The sequence below is a fragment of the Oncorhynchus keta genome, chromosome 37 (genome assembly GCF_023373465.1).
Source record: "Oncorhynchus keta strain PuntledgeMale-10-30-2019 chromosome 37, Oket_V2, whole genome shotgun sequence".
Lineage (NCBI taxonomy): Eukaryota > Metazoa > Chordata > Actinopteri > Salmoniformes > Salmonidae > Oncorhynchus > Oncorhynchus keta.
In genome coordinates, this window is record NC_068457.1 from 23,830,914 (window position 1) to 23,852,288 (window position 21,375).

Here is a 21,375-nt window from a genome sequence, read left to right on the forward strand (position 1 = left end):
TAACTTCAACATGTTGGACTGTGTGAAAGAGAGACAATCAATCAGTAACTTCAATATGTTGGACTGTGTGAAAGAGAGACAATCAATCACTAACTTCAATATGTTGGACTGTGTGAAAGAGAGACAATCAATCACTAACTTCAATATGTTGGACTGTGTGAAAGAGAGACAATCAATCAGTAACTTCAATATGTTGGACTGTGTGAAAGAGAGACAATCAATCAGTAACTTTAACCTGTTGGACTGTGTGAAAGAGAGACAATCAATCAATAACTTCAATATGTTGGACTGTGTGAAAGAGAGCCAATCAATCAGTAACTTCCACATATTGGACTGTGTGAAAGAGAGACAATCAATCAGTAACTTTAACCTGTTGGACTGCGTGAAAGAGAGACAATCAATCAGTAGCTTCCACATGTGATACAAAAGATTCTAGGTTGTAAAGCTCCCACTTTACAATAAGCACCCCTCATACCTGTGTAATAAAATGGCAGTTACGCAGGAATGTACAGTGTCATGACAATAATTACATAGTACTTCAAACTGGTATACCTGTTCAAATGGCTTTCATGCTATTGTGATGTCATTTGCAAACCAGGTATTCCATATTGTTACACTGTAGCCCTGTATGTAACTTCCAGGTATTACACTGTAGCCCTGTATGTAACTACCAGGTATTACACTGTAGCCCTGTATGTAACTACCAGGTATTACACTGTAGCCCTGTATGTAACTTCCAGGTATTACATGTTGTTACACTGTAGCCCTGTATGTAACTACCAGGTATTACACTGTAGCCCTGTATGTAACTACCAGGTATTACACTGTAGCCCTGTATGTAACTTCCAGGTATTACACTGTAGCCCTGTATGTAACTTCCAGGTATTACACTGTAGCCCTGTATGTAACTTCCAGGTATTACACTGTAGCCCTGTATGTAACTACCAGGTATTACACTGTAGCCCTGTATGTAACTACCAGGTATTACACTGTAGCCCTGTATGTAACTACCAGGTATTACATGTTGTTACACTGTAGCCCTGTATGTAACTTCCAGGTATTACACTGTAGCCCTGTATGTAACTTCCAGGTATTACACTGTAGCCCTGTATGTAACTACCAGGTATTACACTGTAGCCCTGTATGTAACTACCAGGTATTACATGTTGTTACACTGTAGCCCTGTATGTAACCACCAGGTATTACACTGTAGCCCTGTATGTAACTACCAGGTATTACACTGTAGCCCTGTATGTAACTACCAGGTATTACATGTTGTTACACTGTAGCCCTGTATGTAACTACCAGGTATTACACTGTAGCCCTGTATGTAACTACCAGGTATTACATGTTGTTACACTGTAGCCCTGTATGTAACTACCAGGTATTACACTGTAGCCCTGTATGTAACTACCAGGTATTACACTGTAGCCCTGTATGTAACTACCAGGTATTACACTGTAGCCCTGTATGTAACTACCAGGTATTACATGTTATTACACTGTAGCCCTGTATGTAACTACCAGGTATTACACTGTAGCCCTGTATGTAACTACCAGGTATTACATGTTGTTACACTGTAACCCTGTATGTAACTACCAGGTATTACACTGTAACCCTGTATGTAACTACCAGGTATTACACTGTAGCCCTGTATGTAACTACCAGGTATTACACTGTAGCCCTGTATGTAACTACCAGGTATTACACTGTAGCCCTGTATGTAACTACCAGGTATTACATGTTGTTACACTGTAGCCCTGTATGTAACTACCAGGTATTACACTGTAGCCCTGTATGTAACTACCAGGTATTACACTGTAGCCCTGTATGTAACTACCAGGTATTACACTGTAGCCCTGTATGTAACTACCAGGTATTACATGTTATTACACTGTAGCCCTGTATGTAACTACCAGGTATTACACTGTAGCCCTGTATGTAACTACCAGGTATTACATGTTGTTACACTGTAGCCCTGTATGTAACCACCAGGTATTACACTGTAGCCCTGTATGTAACTACCAGATATTACACTGTAGCCCTGTATGTAACTACCAGATATTACACTGTAGCCCTGTATGTAACTACCAGGTATTACATGTTGTTACACTGCAGCCCTGTATGTAACCACCAGGTATTACACTGTAGCCCTGTATGTAACTACCAGATATTACACTGTAGCCCTGTATGTAACTACCAGGTATTACATGTTGTTACACTGCAGCCCTGTATGTAACTACCAGGTATTACAAAAGTAGACCTGCTATAATACTTTGCTGTTACTGTCTACATGCGTGTAACTTACAGGACCAGCAAGCTGTCTACAGCAGTGGCTATGATCATACAACAATGTAGTAGTTGTATGAATCTGGTTGAAGCGAGGGGGGAAAGGTTGAGCAGGCTGCAGAGCTGTGTGGTGCACGGAGCCTGCCGTGATGTCACATTTACATCTTCATCATTTAGCAGACTCTTATCCAGAGCGACTTATATACATTTTCATACTTTTTTCATACTAGTCCCCGTGGGAATCGAACCCACAACCCTGGTGTTGCAAGCGCCATGCTCTACCAACTGAGCTACATGGGACTACATCACTGTTATGGATAGCATACAACACAGCAGTGTTTCTATAGAGCTGTGTGGGCACCAAGACAGCAGGCTGTAGTGTTGGGAACAGGCCTACCTGCACATTTTGGACCCTGAGCTTGTGGGCTCGCTGACGTGGATGGGACGGGGATGAGGAGAACATGGAAGTGGTGTAAATACAATGTGGTTGATGAGGGGTTGAGGTTGAGTAACGTGAGTGACGTTCAGCGGGATGCAACATACTGTACGTCTGCTCTAAGTGACCTGAACGTTCTGTAACGTTGCCACCTGCTGAGCGTAACCCAGGCATGTACTTATTTTGCGTTATGACAGAATGCAAGTGGTGGTATCTCACAGAGACATTGGAATGTTTGGAACTCACCTATTCGAAGCAGCAGTCATCACCACTCTCTGAAATAAAAACAGAATCCATTGATAAATAAAGCTTCTCAATCACATACCAATAAACTACACACACTTGGACACACACACGCATACTCACACACATCAATATCTGTAACGTTTTACACATCAAAATGTACAAAATTCTCACTCACAGCCCTAACAAGAGAGACATGCTCCTCTGATCGGCTGAAGTTGCTGCCAATCTCCATCACGCTGACAGTTCCATCCTGACATAAGTTAACCCAGGCCTGGTACTCATCTCTCTCAGGTAGACGGTCCCAGAAGATCTTGAACGCCTCCCACACCGTCTCCTGACACACTGGGCAGCACACAGACACAGGACTGGGTCAGAGACTAGCTTTCACACCTGGAATTTTTTGTGTACTTCCTGATTGGACATAATTGAAATGGAATTGACCCCAACTCTGATTGACACAGAGACATGTGACACAGAGGTCGCACTCTGTGACACAGATGGATGTAGAAGAAGACCCGCTTAACGTATATGAATATTCAATCTAGATTTAAATAACACTGTGTAGTACAAGGACATGGTAACCAAAACAAACATTGACATTTAGCTGACATTTAGCCAGCGATCCTGACAAGAAAAATCTCTCCAATGGACAGCTATGAAAAATGAAGGCAATCAGGGAAATGTGAGGTCATTTTTTGATCCATACACACATATACTCCCAGGTTCCAGACAGCATCACCATTTCACCACCCCTGCTGACATTGAAATTACTTCTCGGCTCAAGACATGTGGTTTTCACAATGTACCAGTACCTCTGCTTTGGAACAAAAAAAGCTGGCAAAAAACGTTAACCCCCTTTCTTTTTCTCTCAATTTGCAGCCACATCTGTAGGCTACATTTCAGGTTTGGAGGCTGAGGACAACCAGAAAGCCCTTGGTAGAGGAGCTAGCGGGAGCAGGCCTGAGGGCTCTCATATTTTCCTGGCAGCATGGCTCATCTGATCAATGTCTAGAGGACTACTATTTCGGTAGCGAGGCAGGGTTCAGACCGAGGACTGGGGCTTTCTCTCTAAGCTTCCCCAGGTGGAGCACCACGTGTTCGGATTTAACTGACAGAAGGGCACCCTGGTGCAAGGCTGTCTGGTGCCAGGCTCTCTGCCTGGCCTCACCTGAAATCTGGCCCTTACCCGTATCAATCAGTCTGTACCAAAATGAGGTTGGACGTTTGACTTTGACCTTAAACGTGGAGCGTTTCTCAGCCTCCATGACTGAATACTATAACTATAGCCCTTGAATCATGATAGATTAGTTACTGTCGTTGGTTGACTTCTAGTAATTTCCCTTGAGTTCCAACAAGGCTCTGAACCATTGTTTCAAACAAACGACTGATAGAGAATGGTAACACCGGGCTGTATTTCAACGGCTGAAGCCATGCACGTGGATGACCATAGGGCTTTAATAAAGAGGCTGGGAAAGTACTGCTTACTGCATGGTTCATGTTGGAGGTGATTAAAAGAGCGCACATTTACATGACAAACATCTATTTATCTTCCCCACCTGTCCATTCCCAATTAAATATAAGATCATCGCAGAAAGTTGTACTCATCATTCGCCTTCTGTCACATACACTCTTAGAAAAAAAGGCACTATCTAGAACCTAAAAGGGTTCTTCGGCTGTCCCCAGGTAGACCCCTTTTGTTTCCGGGTAGAACCCTTTTGGCTTCCACGTAAAACCCTTTCCACAGAGGGTTCTACATGGAACCCAAAAGGGTTTTACCTGGAACCAAAAGGGTTATTCTATGGGGACAGCCAAAGAACCCTTTTGAAAACCTTTTGCATAAGAGTGCATGCACTACAGGAATTCAATTAATCTGGCTGAACAACAAAGATGGTAGATGAATAGACTCCAGGTCATAATGAATCCCCAGGGCCCATGAGATACAGTCGTGAAAAAGCTTACCTCGCTGGTGAAAGTACTTCAGATGGTTTTCTATCGCCTGGTCTACAGTCTCTTGAGAACAAAGCTTCACTCCACTGGGGAAAAGAATATTCCGCTTTCGTCTAGAAATAGCACCCTTTCCTTTGTATGTCTTGTGGGTCAAGGCCTCCAGACCTTCATCTGACTCCAGTTGTCTTGAAATCCCAGAGTGGTCTTGAGATTTCAAGTGTTTCACTACCAAACCTCTATCCATAGCAACCCCATGTGAAGCATCTGTAAAAGTACATGAGACAGTTATACATGTGACCAGAAGTCAAACAGTCATCATTAAATCCTCTACTGTACCTACCCGTGTCAAAGTATCCTGTCAGAAGGATGGCAGACACAACCCAAAAAACACAGTTCCTCGTTAGCCCCGGCATTTCTCAAAGAGCCAAGATCCAAGATGCAGCCCCAGTCTAGAGTAAATCTTCTCAATCCTTCTCAGTTCATCAACAAAAGGGTTTTGTTTACTGTCCATCCACTTGATAGCATTGTGTAAAAATAGGGCTATTCCTCTGGTTATTCCTCGTGGGCTAGGCTATCCTCCCAGTGTAATGGGATGTGGTCACAGTGCTGAAGACAGCTCCCCAGCCTTACTCAGGTAAGCAGATGGGACTTTGGCAAGAGATTTCTTTCTGCTTCCTAATCCTATTTGATAAGCTTTAGTGGTGCCTCTGCAAGACTTTAGTCTAACCGTGCATGGTTGTTTAACTTGTGAATAATGTGTGTAGGCCAATGTTGGGAATAGGGATAGTGATGGTCATTTTATTTTTTACATAATTGCATATTTTCACAGCTGCAAAACATGCAAAAACAACTTATCCTACTTGGACACACTTTATATCCTATAAATTGCTAATTTAAGTGATATGATTGGCTTGTTCTGCTTATTAAATGATTAAAACATTAATTCATTACTTACTCATTCCTTTTATATTTACAGTACTGCAGAGATTCACAATGTGAAATGTGATTCTCACGGTGACATTATCAACAGATGTGAAATGCATTCCAAAATCACCACAAATTGATTGTGGCTTTCATTTAAGCTAGAGAGAGTATGTGAATGTGTCCTTTGTCTCTGTCTTTCAGGGCAATCTTGAAACCTCTCTGCCCAATGCCATTACACACAGCAGTAAGTATAGGTAGGTCAGTATAAATTCAGGTGAGTACAGGTGTAGGATGTTAATTTGATCACTCTTTTGTCGCTGAGAATTTTCCCGCACAGCAGGGAATGCAAACTTGTTGTGTATTCAAGTTTTAAAAAGGATTCTAAAGTTCGTAATTTCCACTTTAAAATGTATCAAAACCCTACAAGAAATGTCCATTCATTATAATCCACATAATTAAAATGTCCTGTTTATCCAGGATTATTTTCCTGCTGTAGCAAACTGGCTCAAATTAAGATATTACAGCTGTATGTGTAGGTGAGTCAGTAGAGGTCAGTGTTTGTGGAACTTGCTGTACCACAACACAGACATGCAATCTTTCCGGGAGGCTGATTTGGTGGTGAGTAATGAACATTGCTGCCAATAAGCTCGCCTGACCTGTAGCAGGACAGTGCAGCTCAAGGGGTTAGACCCAGGTGACCAGATGCTACTTATCCTTTCTGACAGGAAAGGTGCTTATTCCCTTCAGGACAGAGGAAATCAGAACAGAACAGAAAACGGAATTGTCCGTCTGTCTATTGTATTCACAACGTCTAACATTGTTGTGGCAGACAATTGACATCTGTAAATAGGACTTCAAATAAGGGCCAGTGTTTGGTATAGAGCATTGGATTCATTCCAGTATCAATCAAATGTATTTATAAAGCCCTTCTTACATCAGCTGATGTCACAAAGTGCTGTACAGAAACCCAGCCTAAAACCACAAACAGCAAGCAATGCAGGTGTAGAAGCACAGTGGCTAGGTGAAACTCGATGTGCATGTCGCTGGGCTTAGGATCGGGCTGAGACCTGCCACACGTCCAGTCATTAGTGAATAACTGCCTTGCATGCCTTCTCAGAGAGCAGAGTAGGTGGTTTCTGAGGTGAGATGGCTGAGACTAGGGCAAGGCAGCCAGGTGGTCTCTCTCTGGTGAGGCCTGGATTTACAGACTGAGGCTTGTTTGGAAGTTAGCGCTAGAAGGGTAGGTGGAGTCTTAAAAGGACAAAGGCTCAGAGGGCTGCCTTTATGACCTCATCATCTACTCACTACTCCCAAAAACTCTCTGGACTGCTTATGTTGCCAGCTTCTAGTCATTTTTACTGATTCAGTTGTCTATAATAGGGCTTGGGGTCAATTCAATCTCAACTCATAGATTTCAGATATTGAAATGAATCACTGTTTTTGAATTGACTTAGCTTTCTCCAAGTACCTTTATACAGTTGAGATCTCTGTGTCAAATGGCTAACTTTGTTGTTTTCTACATTATAGTCAGGTGACATATTATCAACAGATCCGGAATAGGAAATACAATTAAAAACAGAGGTAGGTAGGTAGCCAACAAACTAATTATACTTGAACAGTATACACAGAATATATGCTATAATTAAATAATCTGTTGCTTTTCGTTGTCTTGCCATTAGTCTCTGCCAGACTACAGTTGGACACTCACCAGCTGATGATGGTGGCGTTACGGCAACGGTGAATCAACAATGGTAACATGGTTTATTGGATAATGTGATCAGCAGATGGGCCAGTGTCTTCGTTAGGTCTGGGCTCTGTCCAGGTATCAAGATGATACCACTGTCCTGCAAGGCAAAGAAAACAACACCCTCTGATTAGACCTGTAATACTAACCTCACAATGAGATATTCACACCGGTCAATGAGTTCATGGAAACCAATAAGGACAGAGTCAAACATAAACATACAGGTTTACAACACACCGTGGCACATATGATTGGAGTGCTGATCTAGGATCAGTTTTGCCTTGTAGATTATAATGAATGGACAGGGTGGACCTAATCATAAAGTGTCTCTCACCATGTGAATACTGTATTACCAGCAGCCTTTGACAAATACTGTAACGGAGCCTGGGAATGATAAAGTTGCCTAAGGTCAACAAGTCTGGACCCCTGCAGAAATGCTGGATTGGAAAGCTGGTTTTCTATGAAGAGACTACAGAAGAACGGGGGGCTCTAGAGAGCCATCGTGTCCAAAGAACTAGCTAAATCTGTCTAATCCAGCAGTCCGGCTCAGATTAGCTGTCCCTGTGGCCCCTTGTGGTGCACAGTTACCTCATCATGGCCTAGCCTACTGTCTACAAGACAGAGAGCAGAGCCCAATGGCACCCTATTCCCTATTGCAGTGCACTATTGACCAGAGCCCTATGTGCCCTGGTCAAAAGTAGTGCCCTATCAAGGGAACATGGTGCCATTTAGGATACACACCTGAGGGCGTCTGCTGAAATCTGTTGGCTGAGGGAGAGGTTCATCCCCAGGTAATTAGCAGGAGCCCTGCTGGGGCCAAGCAGGATTACAGGTCATTGCCTGTATAAGAATGGTACTCATTTCATTAGATGGTGCGTCAGTGGAGGTCGCTTGGAAAGGAAGTGTTCATTAAGAGGATTTTGCAAGGCAAAGTGTAGCCTATGTTTAAAAGAATAGAAGACAATTTAACTGTTTAATTTTCAATGACTTGTGGCGCTTTGTCGGCATCAGTGATGTTGATTTGATTGATAAGTATTCATTTGACTTGAGCTGCTGTTATTTAGTGTTAATGACAGCATTGTTATGATGAGCATGCCTCACACTCTCAACTGTGTCCTTGCTTACTGTGGGTCACCATAGTTACAGACTGAATGGAATGAAGTTTGGGTCTGGGGCCAAAAGCCACAGGTAGGATTGGGCGCATTTCCGTTAATCACTGTTGACGTGTAGTGGTCCAGTTCTCTGGGGCTTGGCCTTGTTCTGTCAGTGTTCCAAATGGCAACCTCATTCCCTATATAGTACACTACTTTGACCAGAGCACTATATAGGGAATAGGGTGCCATTTAGGACGCATCCCAAATTAATGAAGGCCAGAGCCAACAGCAGAGCTCCTCAGTCCCCAAATCCTCTTGCCATCAGAGGTCCCATATGCTCGGTGTTTCCCGTCTTTGTTGACATGGTTGCTAGGTTCCCGGCTGTTAAGCCCCACATGGTCGCACCCCGACGTCCTGACCTCGGGAAAATAACAGCAGCAGATGACCAACCCCTTTCAGAGATATCTGGGGTTAAACGTCTTCTACAGTAACCTAATAACCTTTCGACTTGGCCATCTGCTGAGGTGGCCAAGATGACAAGATCCAGCAGGTACAGTGGGGCAAAAAAGTATTTAGTCAGCCACCAATTGTGCAAGTCCTCCCACTTAAAAAGATGAGAGAGGCCTGTAATTTTCATCATAGGTACACTTCAACTATGACAGACAAAATGAGAAAAAAAAATCCAGAAAATCACATTGTAGGATTTTTAATTAATTCATTTGCAAATTATGGTGGAAAATAAGTATTTGGTCACCTACAAACAAGCAAGATTTCTGGCTCTCACAGACCTGTAACTTCTTCTTTAAGAGGCTCCTCTTTCCTGTCAAAGGACACCAGAAACAAAATTGTAGACCTGCACCAGGCTGGGAAGACTGAATCTGCAATAGGTAAGCAGCTTGGTTTGAAGAAATCAACTGTGGGAGCAATTATTAGAATTGGAAGACATACAAGACCACTGATAATCTCCTCGATCTTGGGCTCCACGCAAGATCTTAACCTGTGGGGTCAAAATGATCACAAGAACGGTGAGCAAAATCCCAGAACCACACGGGGGGGACCTAGTGAATGACCTGCAGAGAGCTGGGACCAAAGTAACAAAGCCTACCATCAGTAACACACTACGCCGCCAGGGACTCAAATCCTGCAGTGCCAGACGTGTCCCCCTGCTTAAACCAGTACATGTCCAGGCCCGTCTGAAGTTTGCTAGAGAGAATTTGGATGATCCAGAAGATTGGGAGAATGTCATATGGTCAGATGAAACCAAAATAGAAATTTTTGTTAAAAACTCAACTCGTCGTGTTTGGAGGACAAAGAATGCCGAGTTGCATCCAACGAACACCATACCTACTGTGAAGCGGGGGTGGAAACATCATGCTTTGGGGATGTTTTTCTGCAAAGGGACCAGGACAACTGATCCGTGTAAAGGAAAGAATGAATGGGGCCATGTATCGTGAGATTTTGAGTGAAAACCTCCTTCCATCAGCAAGGGCATTGAAGATGAAACGTGGCTGGGTCTTTCAACATGACAATGATCCCAAACACACCGCCGGCAACGGCATTGGCTTCGTAAGATGCATTTCAAGGTCCTGGAGTGGCCTAGCCAGTCTCCAAATCTCAACCCCATAGAAAATCTTTGGAGAGAGTTGAAAGTCTGTGTTGCCCAGCAACAGCCCCAAAACATCACTGCTCTAGAGGAGATCTGCATGGAGGAGTGGGCTGTAAATACCAGCAACAGTGTGTGAAAACCCTGTGAAGACTTACAGAAACATTTGACCTCTGTCATTGCCAACAAAGGGTATATAACAAAGTATTGAGATAAACTTTGTTATTGACCAAATACTTATTTTCCACCATAATTTGCAAATAAATTCATAAAAATCCTACAATGTGATTTTCTGATTTTTCCCTGTTTTGTCAATCATAGTTGAAGTGCACCTTTGATGAAAATTACAGGACTCTCATCTTTTAAGTGGGAGAACTTGCACAATTGGTAGCTGACTAAATACTTTTTTGCCCCACTGTATATCTCTGGTCACCCCCAAAATCAATTCTTCCTTTGCCGCCTCTCCTTCCAGTTCTCTGCTGCCAATGACTGAGCGAACTACAAAAATCTCTGAAACTGGAAACACTTATCTCCCTCACTAGCTTTAAGCACCAGCTGTCAGAGCAGCTCACAGATTACTGCACCTGTACATAGCCCATCTATAATTTAGCCCAACAACTACCTCTTTCCCTACTGTATTCATTTATTTTGCTCCTTTGCACCCCATTATTTCTATCTCCACTTTGCACATTCTTCCACTGCAAATCAACCATTCCAATGTTTTACTTGCTATATTGTATTTACTTCGCCACCATGGCATTTTTTATACTTTACCTCCCTTATCTCACCTCACTTGCTCACATTGTATATAGACTTATTTTTCTACTGTATTATTGACTGTATGTTTGTTTTACTCCATGTTGATGTATGTGTAAAACTGCTTTGCTTTTATCTTGGCCAGGTCGCAATTGTAAATGAGAACTTGTTCTCAACTAGCCTACCTGGTTAAATAAAGGTGTTCTCAATGAGCCTACCTGGTTAAATAAAGGTGTTCTCAACGAGCCTACCTGGTTAAATAAAGGTGTTCTCAACTAGCCTACCTGGTTAAATAAAGGTGTTCTCAACTAGCCTACCTGGTTAAATAAAGGTGTTCTCAACTAGCCTACCTGGTTAAATAAAGGTGTTCTCAACTAGCCTACCTGGTTAAATAAAGGTGTTCTCAACTAGCCTACCTGGTTAAATAAAGGTGAAATAAATAAATAAACATGGTTCTTTTGTCCAACACGTCAGTGTGTTTTCATCTAAACATGCCAGTTAACAATTATCGCTCACAATGAAGACTTTCACTCAGTCACTTGATGGAGTTTCTTTATTGTCATTACAAAGTAGATTTGATGTTAGCCCATTTAAATGGGTTAAACTATCTGTAAATTAAAACAAAACTTCAAACTGCTTTAACACGGTTCTCTATAAAACACGTCTCCAGACTACCTGTTGACTATCTGGACCGGTCTATTGGAAGGACATTGATCTCAGTCCTGATCTCCAGACCCTAAACCAATGCATTAGTAGTTGTAGGCTGGAAGGTGTAAGACAAGTTAAGCAGTATGGATGTCCTTGGTTCATTCTATGGAACCCTTGAACCCGTAAAAGCCCATCCATAGTGAACCAGTCGACCTATGGCCTTACCTTAACAGCACAACTTAGACCTTCAAACCCGCTACTGCATTTGACTATACGGCTTTAACTGAACTATAAGACAGAATTAAAGCCAACATAATTATAGTATTAGAATAACAATATGGAAGAATTGATGAACACTAGTTTTTATACTGTAGTAGTGGGGCCATTTTCTGACAGTGGCTAAATCAAATGGGGTAGAGATTTGGATGGGGGCGAATAGGAAAAGGGTAGCCCAACTCATTTGGGAGGTGTGACCGTTACCTTCCAACAGCAGTAGGGTGGAGGGCTCTGTCCTATCTAAGAGGGCTCTGTCTGGGGCCCACATGCTGTGAGAGGCTGCACCAAAGACTCCAATTATCCAAAAACGACCAACTAACCCAATTAAGTACATATGGTTAAGCACATATCCTATCAGACTTAGTGTTAACAACCCAAACTGAAAAACCTATTAACTGTACCCGTGAAAAAACACACAATAACAAAAAAGGACATATCTGGGATTCTCGCTCTACAATATTGTGATGGTGACAGAAGAGAGTTCTGTCCAGCCATTGCTAGGTAGACTTTGGGGGCATCTTTAATCCAGGAATACCGTTATAAATACACCATTGTAAATACATCATTATAAACATGCCATTAACAAATCAATGTTTACACCGTGAAAACAAACAGAAACTCAAATGGGAAACCCTTTACTGTGTGGGGAGAATGTTATTTCTGTTTCTGATGACAGAGTGAGTCAGGTCCATAGACTTTCATACAGCACAAACACAAAGGGGAATTGATTTCTGCCTGTAAACAGAACAGGGGAGGAGGTGCTGTTCTAATCCTCATATTACAAGTGGTCATTGTGTAAAGTTTACTTGGTGTTCCTCACTGGAACATTGGGTTTCTCTTACAAACGAAGCAGCTACAACATGAGGAGCCAAAACTAAAACACTGCAACGTGTTGACTAGTGTGATAACACTATTGTTTAGCAGCTGCAAACAATCATGTGCATATTGAGTCCTTTATGACTGATGGTCAGAAACAACAGCCTGACACACTGAACAGGAATAACTGAGTAATATTGACTTTAATATTTATAGTGGTTTTATGTGTGAGTCATAAGGACATTTGAAAAAGAAACCTGTTCTGGATACACGAGTTACACTTTTGCTCAGCAAACTAGATTTGACGCTCACTCATATGTCCATTCCAAATGCTCTCTTCTATAACATAACAAAAAACTAAACATTACATGAACAATTTTATTCCATTTTACGATCCTATTATTTTGTACATTCACATTACATACAAGTGAGAAACAAACATCCTGTGACATTTTATTTAAAAAAAAATAGTAATACAAAAATAGTATAAATATTCCATGTATTGTACATTTAAAAAGTCAAAGTCCTTCACAGTTTAGGCGTGTTGTAGTAGTAGTGCATTGCTGATCAGGTACCGTGGCTACCTGCAGCTGCTCCCGCCGTTGCCCCGGCAACTGTGCAGCTCCATCACCAGGCTCCGGATCTCCTCCCTCTTCCTCCACACCTGTTGCCGTGAAACCAGCGCTCCAAACGCAGGGGAGGTCAAAGTGCACCACTGGGTTCTGGAGAAAGTCAGTGAGCCAACCAGAGGTTTGGAATAAGGTGTGATGTCATACATGGGACAGGCAGTTATCATTTCAGATCAAGTGTTTTAGACAGTGTAGTGGAGACAGAAAAGTGCCCATGAAATGGATGGTTGATGTCAGCTTGTTGTTAAGCGTGGGAGGTTACAGGGGGAGGGCCGTACCTGCAGAAAGCTCTCCACGTACTGCAGGAGGTAGAGGCCACAGTCGCTGCTGTTGTCCTGTAGAGGGACTGTACAGTGGGAAGCCTTCATACTGTCTACAGTGAAGTCTCTGCGTGTTCCTCTACGCACCTCCCACTCTACATGTAGGTAACTGGAGAGGACAGACGGGAGAGATTGAAACTAGTGTACACACACATATGAACCACACACACACAAAACAATGCAAGCGCGACAGACACACACACACACAGAGTACTCACTCCCGCAGAGCTTATAGATGCTCTCATGGTAAGAGATCTTCAGAGAGTCCATGATGAGAATGCAGGGTCTACAGAGACAAGACAACCCCCTTGATATTACACACTGTTATAGATGGAGGAAGTACAGCCAATTAATTCACAGTTAATGCACTCACTTCTTAATGATGGTCTCCCTCTGACAACCATCTTGGGTACACGCCTTCAAAATTGGGATAATGTCATTTAGAATGTTGCACACATGCTCAAAACATCTGATATGTTTTCAATTTTTTATTGATTTACAAAGAGGGTGATATTTACTGGTGGGTTGTGGGGCTTCAATGTGGGTTTCCCACTGGCTCTCCCTGAAGTACGTACACACACACACACTTTTAAATCAGCAGCAAATGTTTAGTTACTTTGATTTTGATCTGTGGTGTTATGGCCAAATGTGCATGTTCTGTTTCTCAGTGTTTCTTGGCTGGGTATGGAGGACACGCTAGACCTGAACTACAGCCACCAGGCCAACCAAATAATTCCATCTGCAGTTAGGATTCAATTACACACATGCATGAACATGCAGACATAACACACATCACATCCAGGTATAACTAGAACACCCCCTAACCGTCAGTTTTTTTTAGAGAGACCTCATTTTCAGAGGTCTTCAGTTGTTTTCAACATAAGCCCTAACATAGGGTTTTAAAGGGTAGTTAGGGACTGACATCGCAGCCTAAAAGCCCATAGTTGCCTTCCAACATTATTGAGGAAAAATAAAAAGGATCTAACCCAACGTTAATTTGATCATTAAAGTTAAAGGAAGCGTGTAAACGCAACCCAGTTGATTAGAAACACTATTACATTACAGCCCTGGTGAGAGAAGTGAGATTCTGCCAAGGTAAATATCACAAACACACAATGCATCGGCGCTGTCAACGCACCTGCTCCGTTCTGCAGTTTGGGGTTGCTGGCCTCTGGAGAAGGCCCAGTTGAAGCCTGGGGCTGGCATTTCCTCTTCCCCGTTGGCCTCCACTCCAGCTAGGCCAGACCACTCCTCATGCTGGGCCTGCTCCAGGCCAGGAAACAGATCACCACAAGGTACCAGTGGGCTCTGGGAATCAGACACAAGAGCTTCAGACACAAGGGAATGTGCAATGTATCATGTATGTGGCTATATGAGAAGTGTTCAATGTGTATGATAAAGGAGCAATGTATACATTATGTACAGTGTGTAACATACAGTGTCTATATTGTATACAGCTGTACTGTGTGTCTAAGACAATCTGGGACATTACAGTTCATCGTATCTATCCTAGGAGAGAAAGCGTAATGGACTGGGGATACAGAGATCTGTGCTACCGCATCTACATTCTCATCTACACATATAGATGGATTTGATCATGGAAATACAGAGCAACGGCAGCATGTGTTGTTTCAATGTGTAAAGAGAGAAACCAGTCAGTCTCGTGGAGTAAATGGCATTCACAAGACACTATAGGGAACTGCTGTGTCCCCTGTCCTTGCCTGGCTGTGGCCCTGTCCTAGCCTGGCTGTGGACCCTGTCCTAGCCTGGCTGTGGCCCCTGTCCTAGCCTGGCTTTGGACCCTGTCCTAGCCTGGCTGTGGACCCTGTCCTAGCCTGGCTGTGACCCCTGTCCTAGCCTGGCTGTGACCCCTGTCCTAGCCTGGCTGTGACCCCTGTCCTAGCCTGGCTGTGTCCCCTGTCCTAGCCTGGCTGTGGCCCCTGTCCTAGCCTGGCTGTGGCCCCTGTCCTAGCCTGGCTTTGGACCCTGTCCTAGCCTGGCTGTGGACCCTGTCCTAGCCTGGCTGTGTCCCTGTCCTAGCCTGGCTGTCCCTAGCCTGGCTGTGTCCAGCTGTGGCCCCTGTCCTAGCCTGGCTTTGGACCCTGTCCTAGCCTGGCTGTGGACCCTGTCCTAGCCTGGCTGTGACCCCTGTCCTAGCCTGGCTGTGTCCCCTGTCCTAGCCTGGCTGTGACCCCTGTCCTAGCCTGGCTGTGTCCACTGTCCTAGCCTGGCTGTGGACCCTGTCCTAGCCTGGCTGTGTCCCTGTCCTAGCCTTCCCCTCTCCTTTCTCTTGTATAGGAACATACTGAAACATACCGTGTCAGAATATAAATCTGTATCTGGAGCGTAGCCCATTATCCAGCTACACGTCAGTCGGGAGGTATTGTCACTGATGCTTTTTTATTGAAAACCCATTAAGAGATGTAAAATAGGTCTGCAGTTGTATATAATAATATATGCCATTTAGCAGACACTGATATCCAAAGTGACTTAGTGTCATGCCTGCAGACATTTTCCCTATGGGTGGAATTGAACCTACAGCACTTGGCATTGCAAGAGTCACGCTCCACGGACTGAGCCAGGGTTCTAAATCATTGTGCCGGGGACAGAAGACCGTGTTGACAAAGGTACAGTATGTAGACTAAAACCCTTCTACTGTGGTCCTAAAGTGAAGTGGGGAGTCGAGGGAACAGGGAACGCTGTGCAGCACTCCATCCAGACCGTCATCATTCCACAGACATATGAATGAAGGTACGCACATCCGGCCCAGTCAGGCGTGACAGAGGCTGTTTCAACACCAGCGCAGCCTTGAGACTAGTACACACACCCACAGACAGACAGAGACTACAGCTCAGGCCACATCCATTCATCTCCACTATGCTGGAGCCCTGCCCTGCCTGGACACTGCCTCCGCTCCAGTTTAATGTCCCTGTTTTCATGGCTCCTTGTCAGAGCCATGACAGCTAGAGGGAAGGATGAAGAAAAGAGCACTGTTTTCCCCAATCAATGGAGTGTGGTGTCAGGTCGTGACATGTAGTGTACAACAGAGTAAGTGTAGAGTAGTGTACAGTAGTAGAGCAGTGTAGTGTACAGTAGTGTACAGTAGCATGTAGTATAGAGTAGTGTATTCTGTAGAGTAGAAGTGTTCTGTGTAGGGCTGCTTTACAGGTCGACAGAAATTATGTATAGTGTAGGGTCCAAGTCTTGGCTCTACCCTCTGTGTGTGTGTGTGTGTGTGTGTGTGTTCTGTGTGTGTGTCTGTGTGTGTGTGTGTGTGTGTGTGTGTGTGTGTGTGTGTGTGTGTGTGTGTGTGTGTGTGTGTGTGTGTGTGAGTGTGTGTGTGTGTGTGTGTGTGTGTGTGTGTGTGAGTGCATGCGTGTCTATGATTCTCACTCACTTGTGATTGACCGGCACAAACAGGTAGTCCTTGTTGAAGATGTCAACATGGCGGGTCCACGTCCTCACCCTCTGGTGTCTCCTGTCCCTGGCCCTGAGAGGAAGGGGAGGGGACACACTTCACAGCAACGCATACTACTCCTTCCATCACAATCCAGGAAGAATATCTCTTAACAATACTCTTAACAAGAGTAAATGCTCCTTAACTTCTGTCAATACCATCATTAACATCGTTAGCATACGACTAAGCCACCAGCCTACGTAGAGCGCGCCGCCAGGAGCCTAAGGCCAAACATGAGCCCCCGCAGGGCGCCATGTGACGCGCGGCCGAGCCGCCCACTAAGACGTTAAAAGACGCTGAGTGCTGATCTCCTTACGGGATGGCAGCCTCCTCCTCCAGGGACGTGTCCCGCGGGTCAGCTGCTTGTAGAAGAAGCTGCTGAAGACATGACATCTCTCTGCCAGGGGGCCCCGGGGCCCGCTCCAGGAGAAGATACCTGAGGGGACAGGAAGATGCTGAGGTTTTGCTGGACTGTCACATGCTGTGTGGCTGAGCTAAACTATGGGGACATGGCTGATTTCCATACATGTTAAATGAAGCTAATGTTAGGGTTTGCTTATGATAATGGTCAGTGTTAGGTTTTGGCTGTTCAGCCTGTCAAAGGGATGCTGGTCAGAAAAGTCCCCTTAGTCCTGCTTCATTGTACTTAGTTGTGGTTTGAACCAATCAGCATTCAGGATTAGATCCACCTGTTGTATAATCACAGGTTACACATCTGCCAGGTGGCTAAGATGTTCACATGACAGGAGAAGAACATTGGTCCACAGGCAGATCACTAGAACTCACTTAAGGTAGAAGTCAATGATGACATCATTGAGGAACTGGCCACTGTCCAGACAGTCTAGGTCCTCTGTTGTCACGGTGATTCCTCCTTTAGAAGGGAGTGGTGGGTACTGGATCAACCTGAAGAGATCCAATAGTTAATGTGTAAACAACAACAACTAATACTAACAGGTAGTATATTATACATTGAAAACCATCCATAACAATAAACTGGTGAGCAGCAAGATATACTGCCCTCACCTGGTGGGCAGCAAGATATACTGCCCTCACCTGGTGGGCAGCAAGATATACTGCCCTCACCTGGTGGGCAGCGAGATTTACTGCCCTCACCTGGTGGGCAGCAAGATATACTGCCCTCACTTGGTGGGCAGCCTGCCCTCAATTGGTGGGCAGCAAGATATACTGTCCTCACCTGGTGGTCAGCAAAGGTATACTGCCCTCAACTGGTGGGCAGCAAGATATACTGCCCTCACCTGGTGGGCAGCAAGATATACCGCCCTCACCTGGTGGGCAGCAAGATATACTGCCCTCACCTGGTGGGCAGCAAGATATACTGGTGGGCAGCAAGATATACTGCCCTCACCTGGTGGGCAGATATACTGACCTGGTGGGCAGCAAGATATACTGCCCTCACCTGGTGGGCAGCAAGATATACTGCCCTCACTTGTGGGCAGCAAGATATACTGCCCTCACTTGGGGGCAGCAAGGTGGGCAGCAAGATATACCTGCCCTCACCTGGTGGGCAGCAAGATATACTGCCCTCACCTGGTGGGCAGCAAGATATACTGCCCTCACCTGGTCACCTGGGGGCAGCAAGATATACTGCCCTCACCTGGTGGGCAGCAAGATATACTGCCCTCACTTGGTGGGCAGCAAGATATACTGCCCTCACTTGGTGGGCAGCAAGATATACTGCCCTCACCTGGTGGGCAGCAAGATATACTGGTGGGCAGCAGGCCCTTGAGTCTGGAGTAAGGCTCTCTGCTTCTGTGGTTCCTTCTCGTCCGACTGGGGCTCCCCTGATCGGAACAAGAACAGAACAGAAAAACATTACAGAATCACCAGCCAGAAGTCATCACCCCAGTCAAACACCTCAGACTCTACAGATTCATCTGACTGCATGGGGGATTGTCCTCCAATGTATTTTGGACAAGTGATCAAATTCAACGTTTTGGTGAGTAATGAGAATGAGGGGGATCGAGATGATAAAGTCAAGGTCTGCTTTGATGATGAACAGCAGAGAGGAAGAGGATGACGCCACTCACTGTGTGTGTGTTGGCCAGACATGCTGCAGACCTGCCAACCCTGTCCAACCTTTTAGAGTACCAGACGCCTTGGCAAATTGGAGATTCAACTCGTGCGCATAGCACGCGCAGAATTGGGGCTTTCTTTCACCGCACGCGCTGTGTGTGAGTCTGATCGCAATTATAGAATTGTACCAAATCAAGTCTATAAAAATATTGGTATACTTTCTTCACAGCATTGCATTTACACATATGGTAAAAGTCACTAACAAGATCTAATTAGAAAGAAAAGGGCCTTTATTCTGGAGTGTTTTTATTTTATTAAACAAATAATAACACGTTATTTGTTTAGGTACAAAATGTACAGTCCTATCAACGATAAAACATTTGTATCTATAACGTTTTTTCTTAGCACATGCGCCCAAGTTTAGTCGCTATAGTATAGGAACGCTTGTCACCTCTCAAACAGGGCCAATCACTAGGGCCAGCTCACAAGTAGTGGCTTTTAGACACGGTTCCTAATCAACACTAAAAGCAAAATCATTTTGAAAATATTAAAACAAAAACAAATGATCGCATCGACACAGACCGCAAACTCGCTACACAAAGCTTGACTAGGCTACCGCAAAGAGAATCTGAACGCGGTTCTCTAGTCCACTTGCCCATTATATTTCTTTGCAGCGCATACATCATTTCAGATTTTCGATATTTATAAAATATCAAAAAATATATATTTTTTAAAACCTTCCCAAAGTAAACTGTCTATTTCTCAGACCAGATGCTAGAATATGCATATAATTGACAGCCTAGGATAGAAAACACTCAAAGTTCCAAAATATTGTATGTGAGTATAACAGAACTGATATTGCAGCAGGAAGTGACTCATTTTTGAAACCATTGTGTTCCTATGCATCCCTATTGGCCATTGAAAGGGATATGAAATTCCCTTTCTACATTCTATCAGGTTGCAGTGATTGTCACGCCTTTATGTTGAAGAACGAAAACGACCGTAAGTGGCCAGCTGAGGGCTCTCAGAGTGATTCTTGCGTAAAAGACAGAGGTAGTCATTTTCCCTCTCCTCCTACTGAAAAGCCACCCAGTTGATTATTATCTAATAGATATTTGAAAACATTTGATTATAAAAAAACGTTTGCCATGTTTCTGGATATTATGGATATAATTTGAATTTTTTTTTTCACTTGTCGTGACCACGGAGGAATTTTGGGTATAAAAATAATCTTTATGGAACAAAAGGAACATTGGCTGTCTAACAGTCTCGTCAGTGAAACACGCCTTTAAGATTGAAAGAACGAGCAGTTATTTGTCCATGTGTTTACGACAGCTGGCATTGCGTAAGGTGAAACAGTTCATTTGATTGCTTTTCTGATTTTCAGCTAGCTGGACATAATGGCTAGGCTATCGATAAACTTACACAAACGCTTGTCTTGCTTTGGCTGTAAAGCATAATTTCCAAATTAATTAATTAACAAAAGGCTAATCTGTGTTTCACTATATTTCACTTGTGATTTAATGAATATGAATATCTAGTAATATTTTTTGACCGGGCTATGAATTAGTTTGAAAACACCTCTCCGGATCGAGGATTTTTATAAAATGCAACCAGTTATTTTTCGTATTTGCATTTAATGTCTTTCACTAGCAAATGCGAGTGAACTGCTGGCATAGAGCCCACTGAATGTCCATCTTGTTTCGCTAACGTTGTCTGAACCTGGTTATGTTGAACCCAGAACTCATAAATTGAATAACACAGACATTATTATAACAGGTTTATCAAAAGGAACCTCTGAGCTGAGCCTGCATCTTACGGCAGAGGGATGGAGAGTCCTGGGGGACAGGGGACGAAAGAGCACAGAGGTATATACACACTCATCATATAGACACACAGACAGACGTTTCACACACTTTGATCCCTCTTACTGAGTGAAATCTCCATCCTTCTAGGACTGAGGGAGGTAGAGACCTTTGCTGTGTGATCCCAACCCCAAGTTCTCCCAGCTCAGTCCCCACCAGGCTCTGCCCCAGGGTTGAGGTGGGTGTCCAGCTGTGTATCAGTGCTCTGCCCAGGACAGGGACACTTCCCTGACGGGGAGGCCTCTCCCAGAGCAGCCTGCAGATCACCCAGCTGTTCTCTTGGGACCAGGA

At 44.0% G+C, this 21,375-nt stretch overlaps 2 protein-coding genes, 1 long non-coding RNA gene and 1 other non-coding gene across 4 annotated transcripts in view; all 4 read right to left on the reverse strand.

Moving 5' to 3' along the window:
• impg2b (interphotoreceptor matrix proteoglycan 2b) overlaps nt 1-5,479 on the reverse strand; it is a 37,136-nt gene extending 31,657 nt beyond the window's left edge. The window contains exons 1-5 of the mRNA XM_052499795.1: nt 5,259-5,479; nt 4,931-5,182; nt 3,147-3,313; nt 2,972-3,000; nt 2,687-2,719 (exon numbers count right to left, since the gene is read on the reverse strand). Of these exons, the coding sequence (XP_052355755.1) occupies nt 2,687-2,719; nt 2,972-3,000; nt 3,147-3,313; nt 4,931-5,182; nt 5,259-5,331 (554 nt within the window). The 5' untranslated portion in view covers nt 5,332-5,479. The remainder of the gene's footprint in view (nt 1-2,686; nt 2,720-2,971; nt 3,001-3,146; nt 3,314-4,930; nt 5,183-5,258) is intronic.
• On the reverse strand, nt 2,517-2,591 carry trnaa-ugc (transfer RNA alanine (anticodon UGC)). Its single transcript has one exon. It is a non-coding gene; the product is annotated as a tRNA-Ala (tRNA).
• Nucleotides 5,480-13,143: 7,664 nt separating the features above from the next.
• The window catches only part of LOC127916761 (sentrin-specific protease 6-like), a 51,144-nt gene continuing 42,912 nt past the window's right edge, over nt 13,144-21,375 (reverse strand). Inside the window, 4 exon segments of the mRNA XM_052499798.1 lie at nt 13,144-13,454; nt 13,457-13,480; nt 13,483-13,501; nt 13,687-13,837. Coding sequence (XP_052355758.1) covers nt 13,360-13,454; nt 13,457-13,480; nt 13,483-13,501; nt 13,687-13,837 — 289 coding nt within the window. The 3' untranslated portion in view covers nt 13,144-13,359.
• On the reverse strand, nt 13,968-14,938 carry LOC127916763 (uncharacterized). Its single transcript, XR_008095854.1, has 4 exons — nt 14,867-14,938; nt 14,247-14,290; nt 14,102-14,145; nt 13,968-14,014 (listed from the first exon to the last, which is right to left on the reverse strand). It is a non-coding gene; the product is annotated as an uncharacterized LOC127916763 (long non-coding RNA).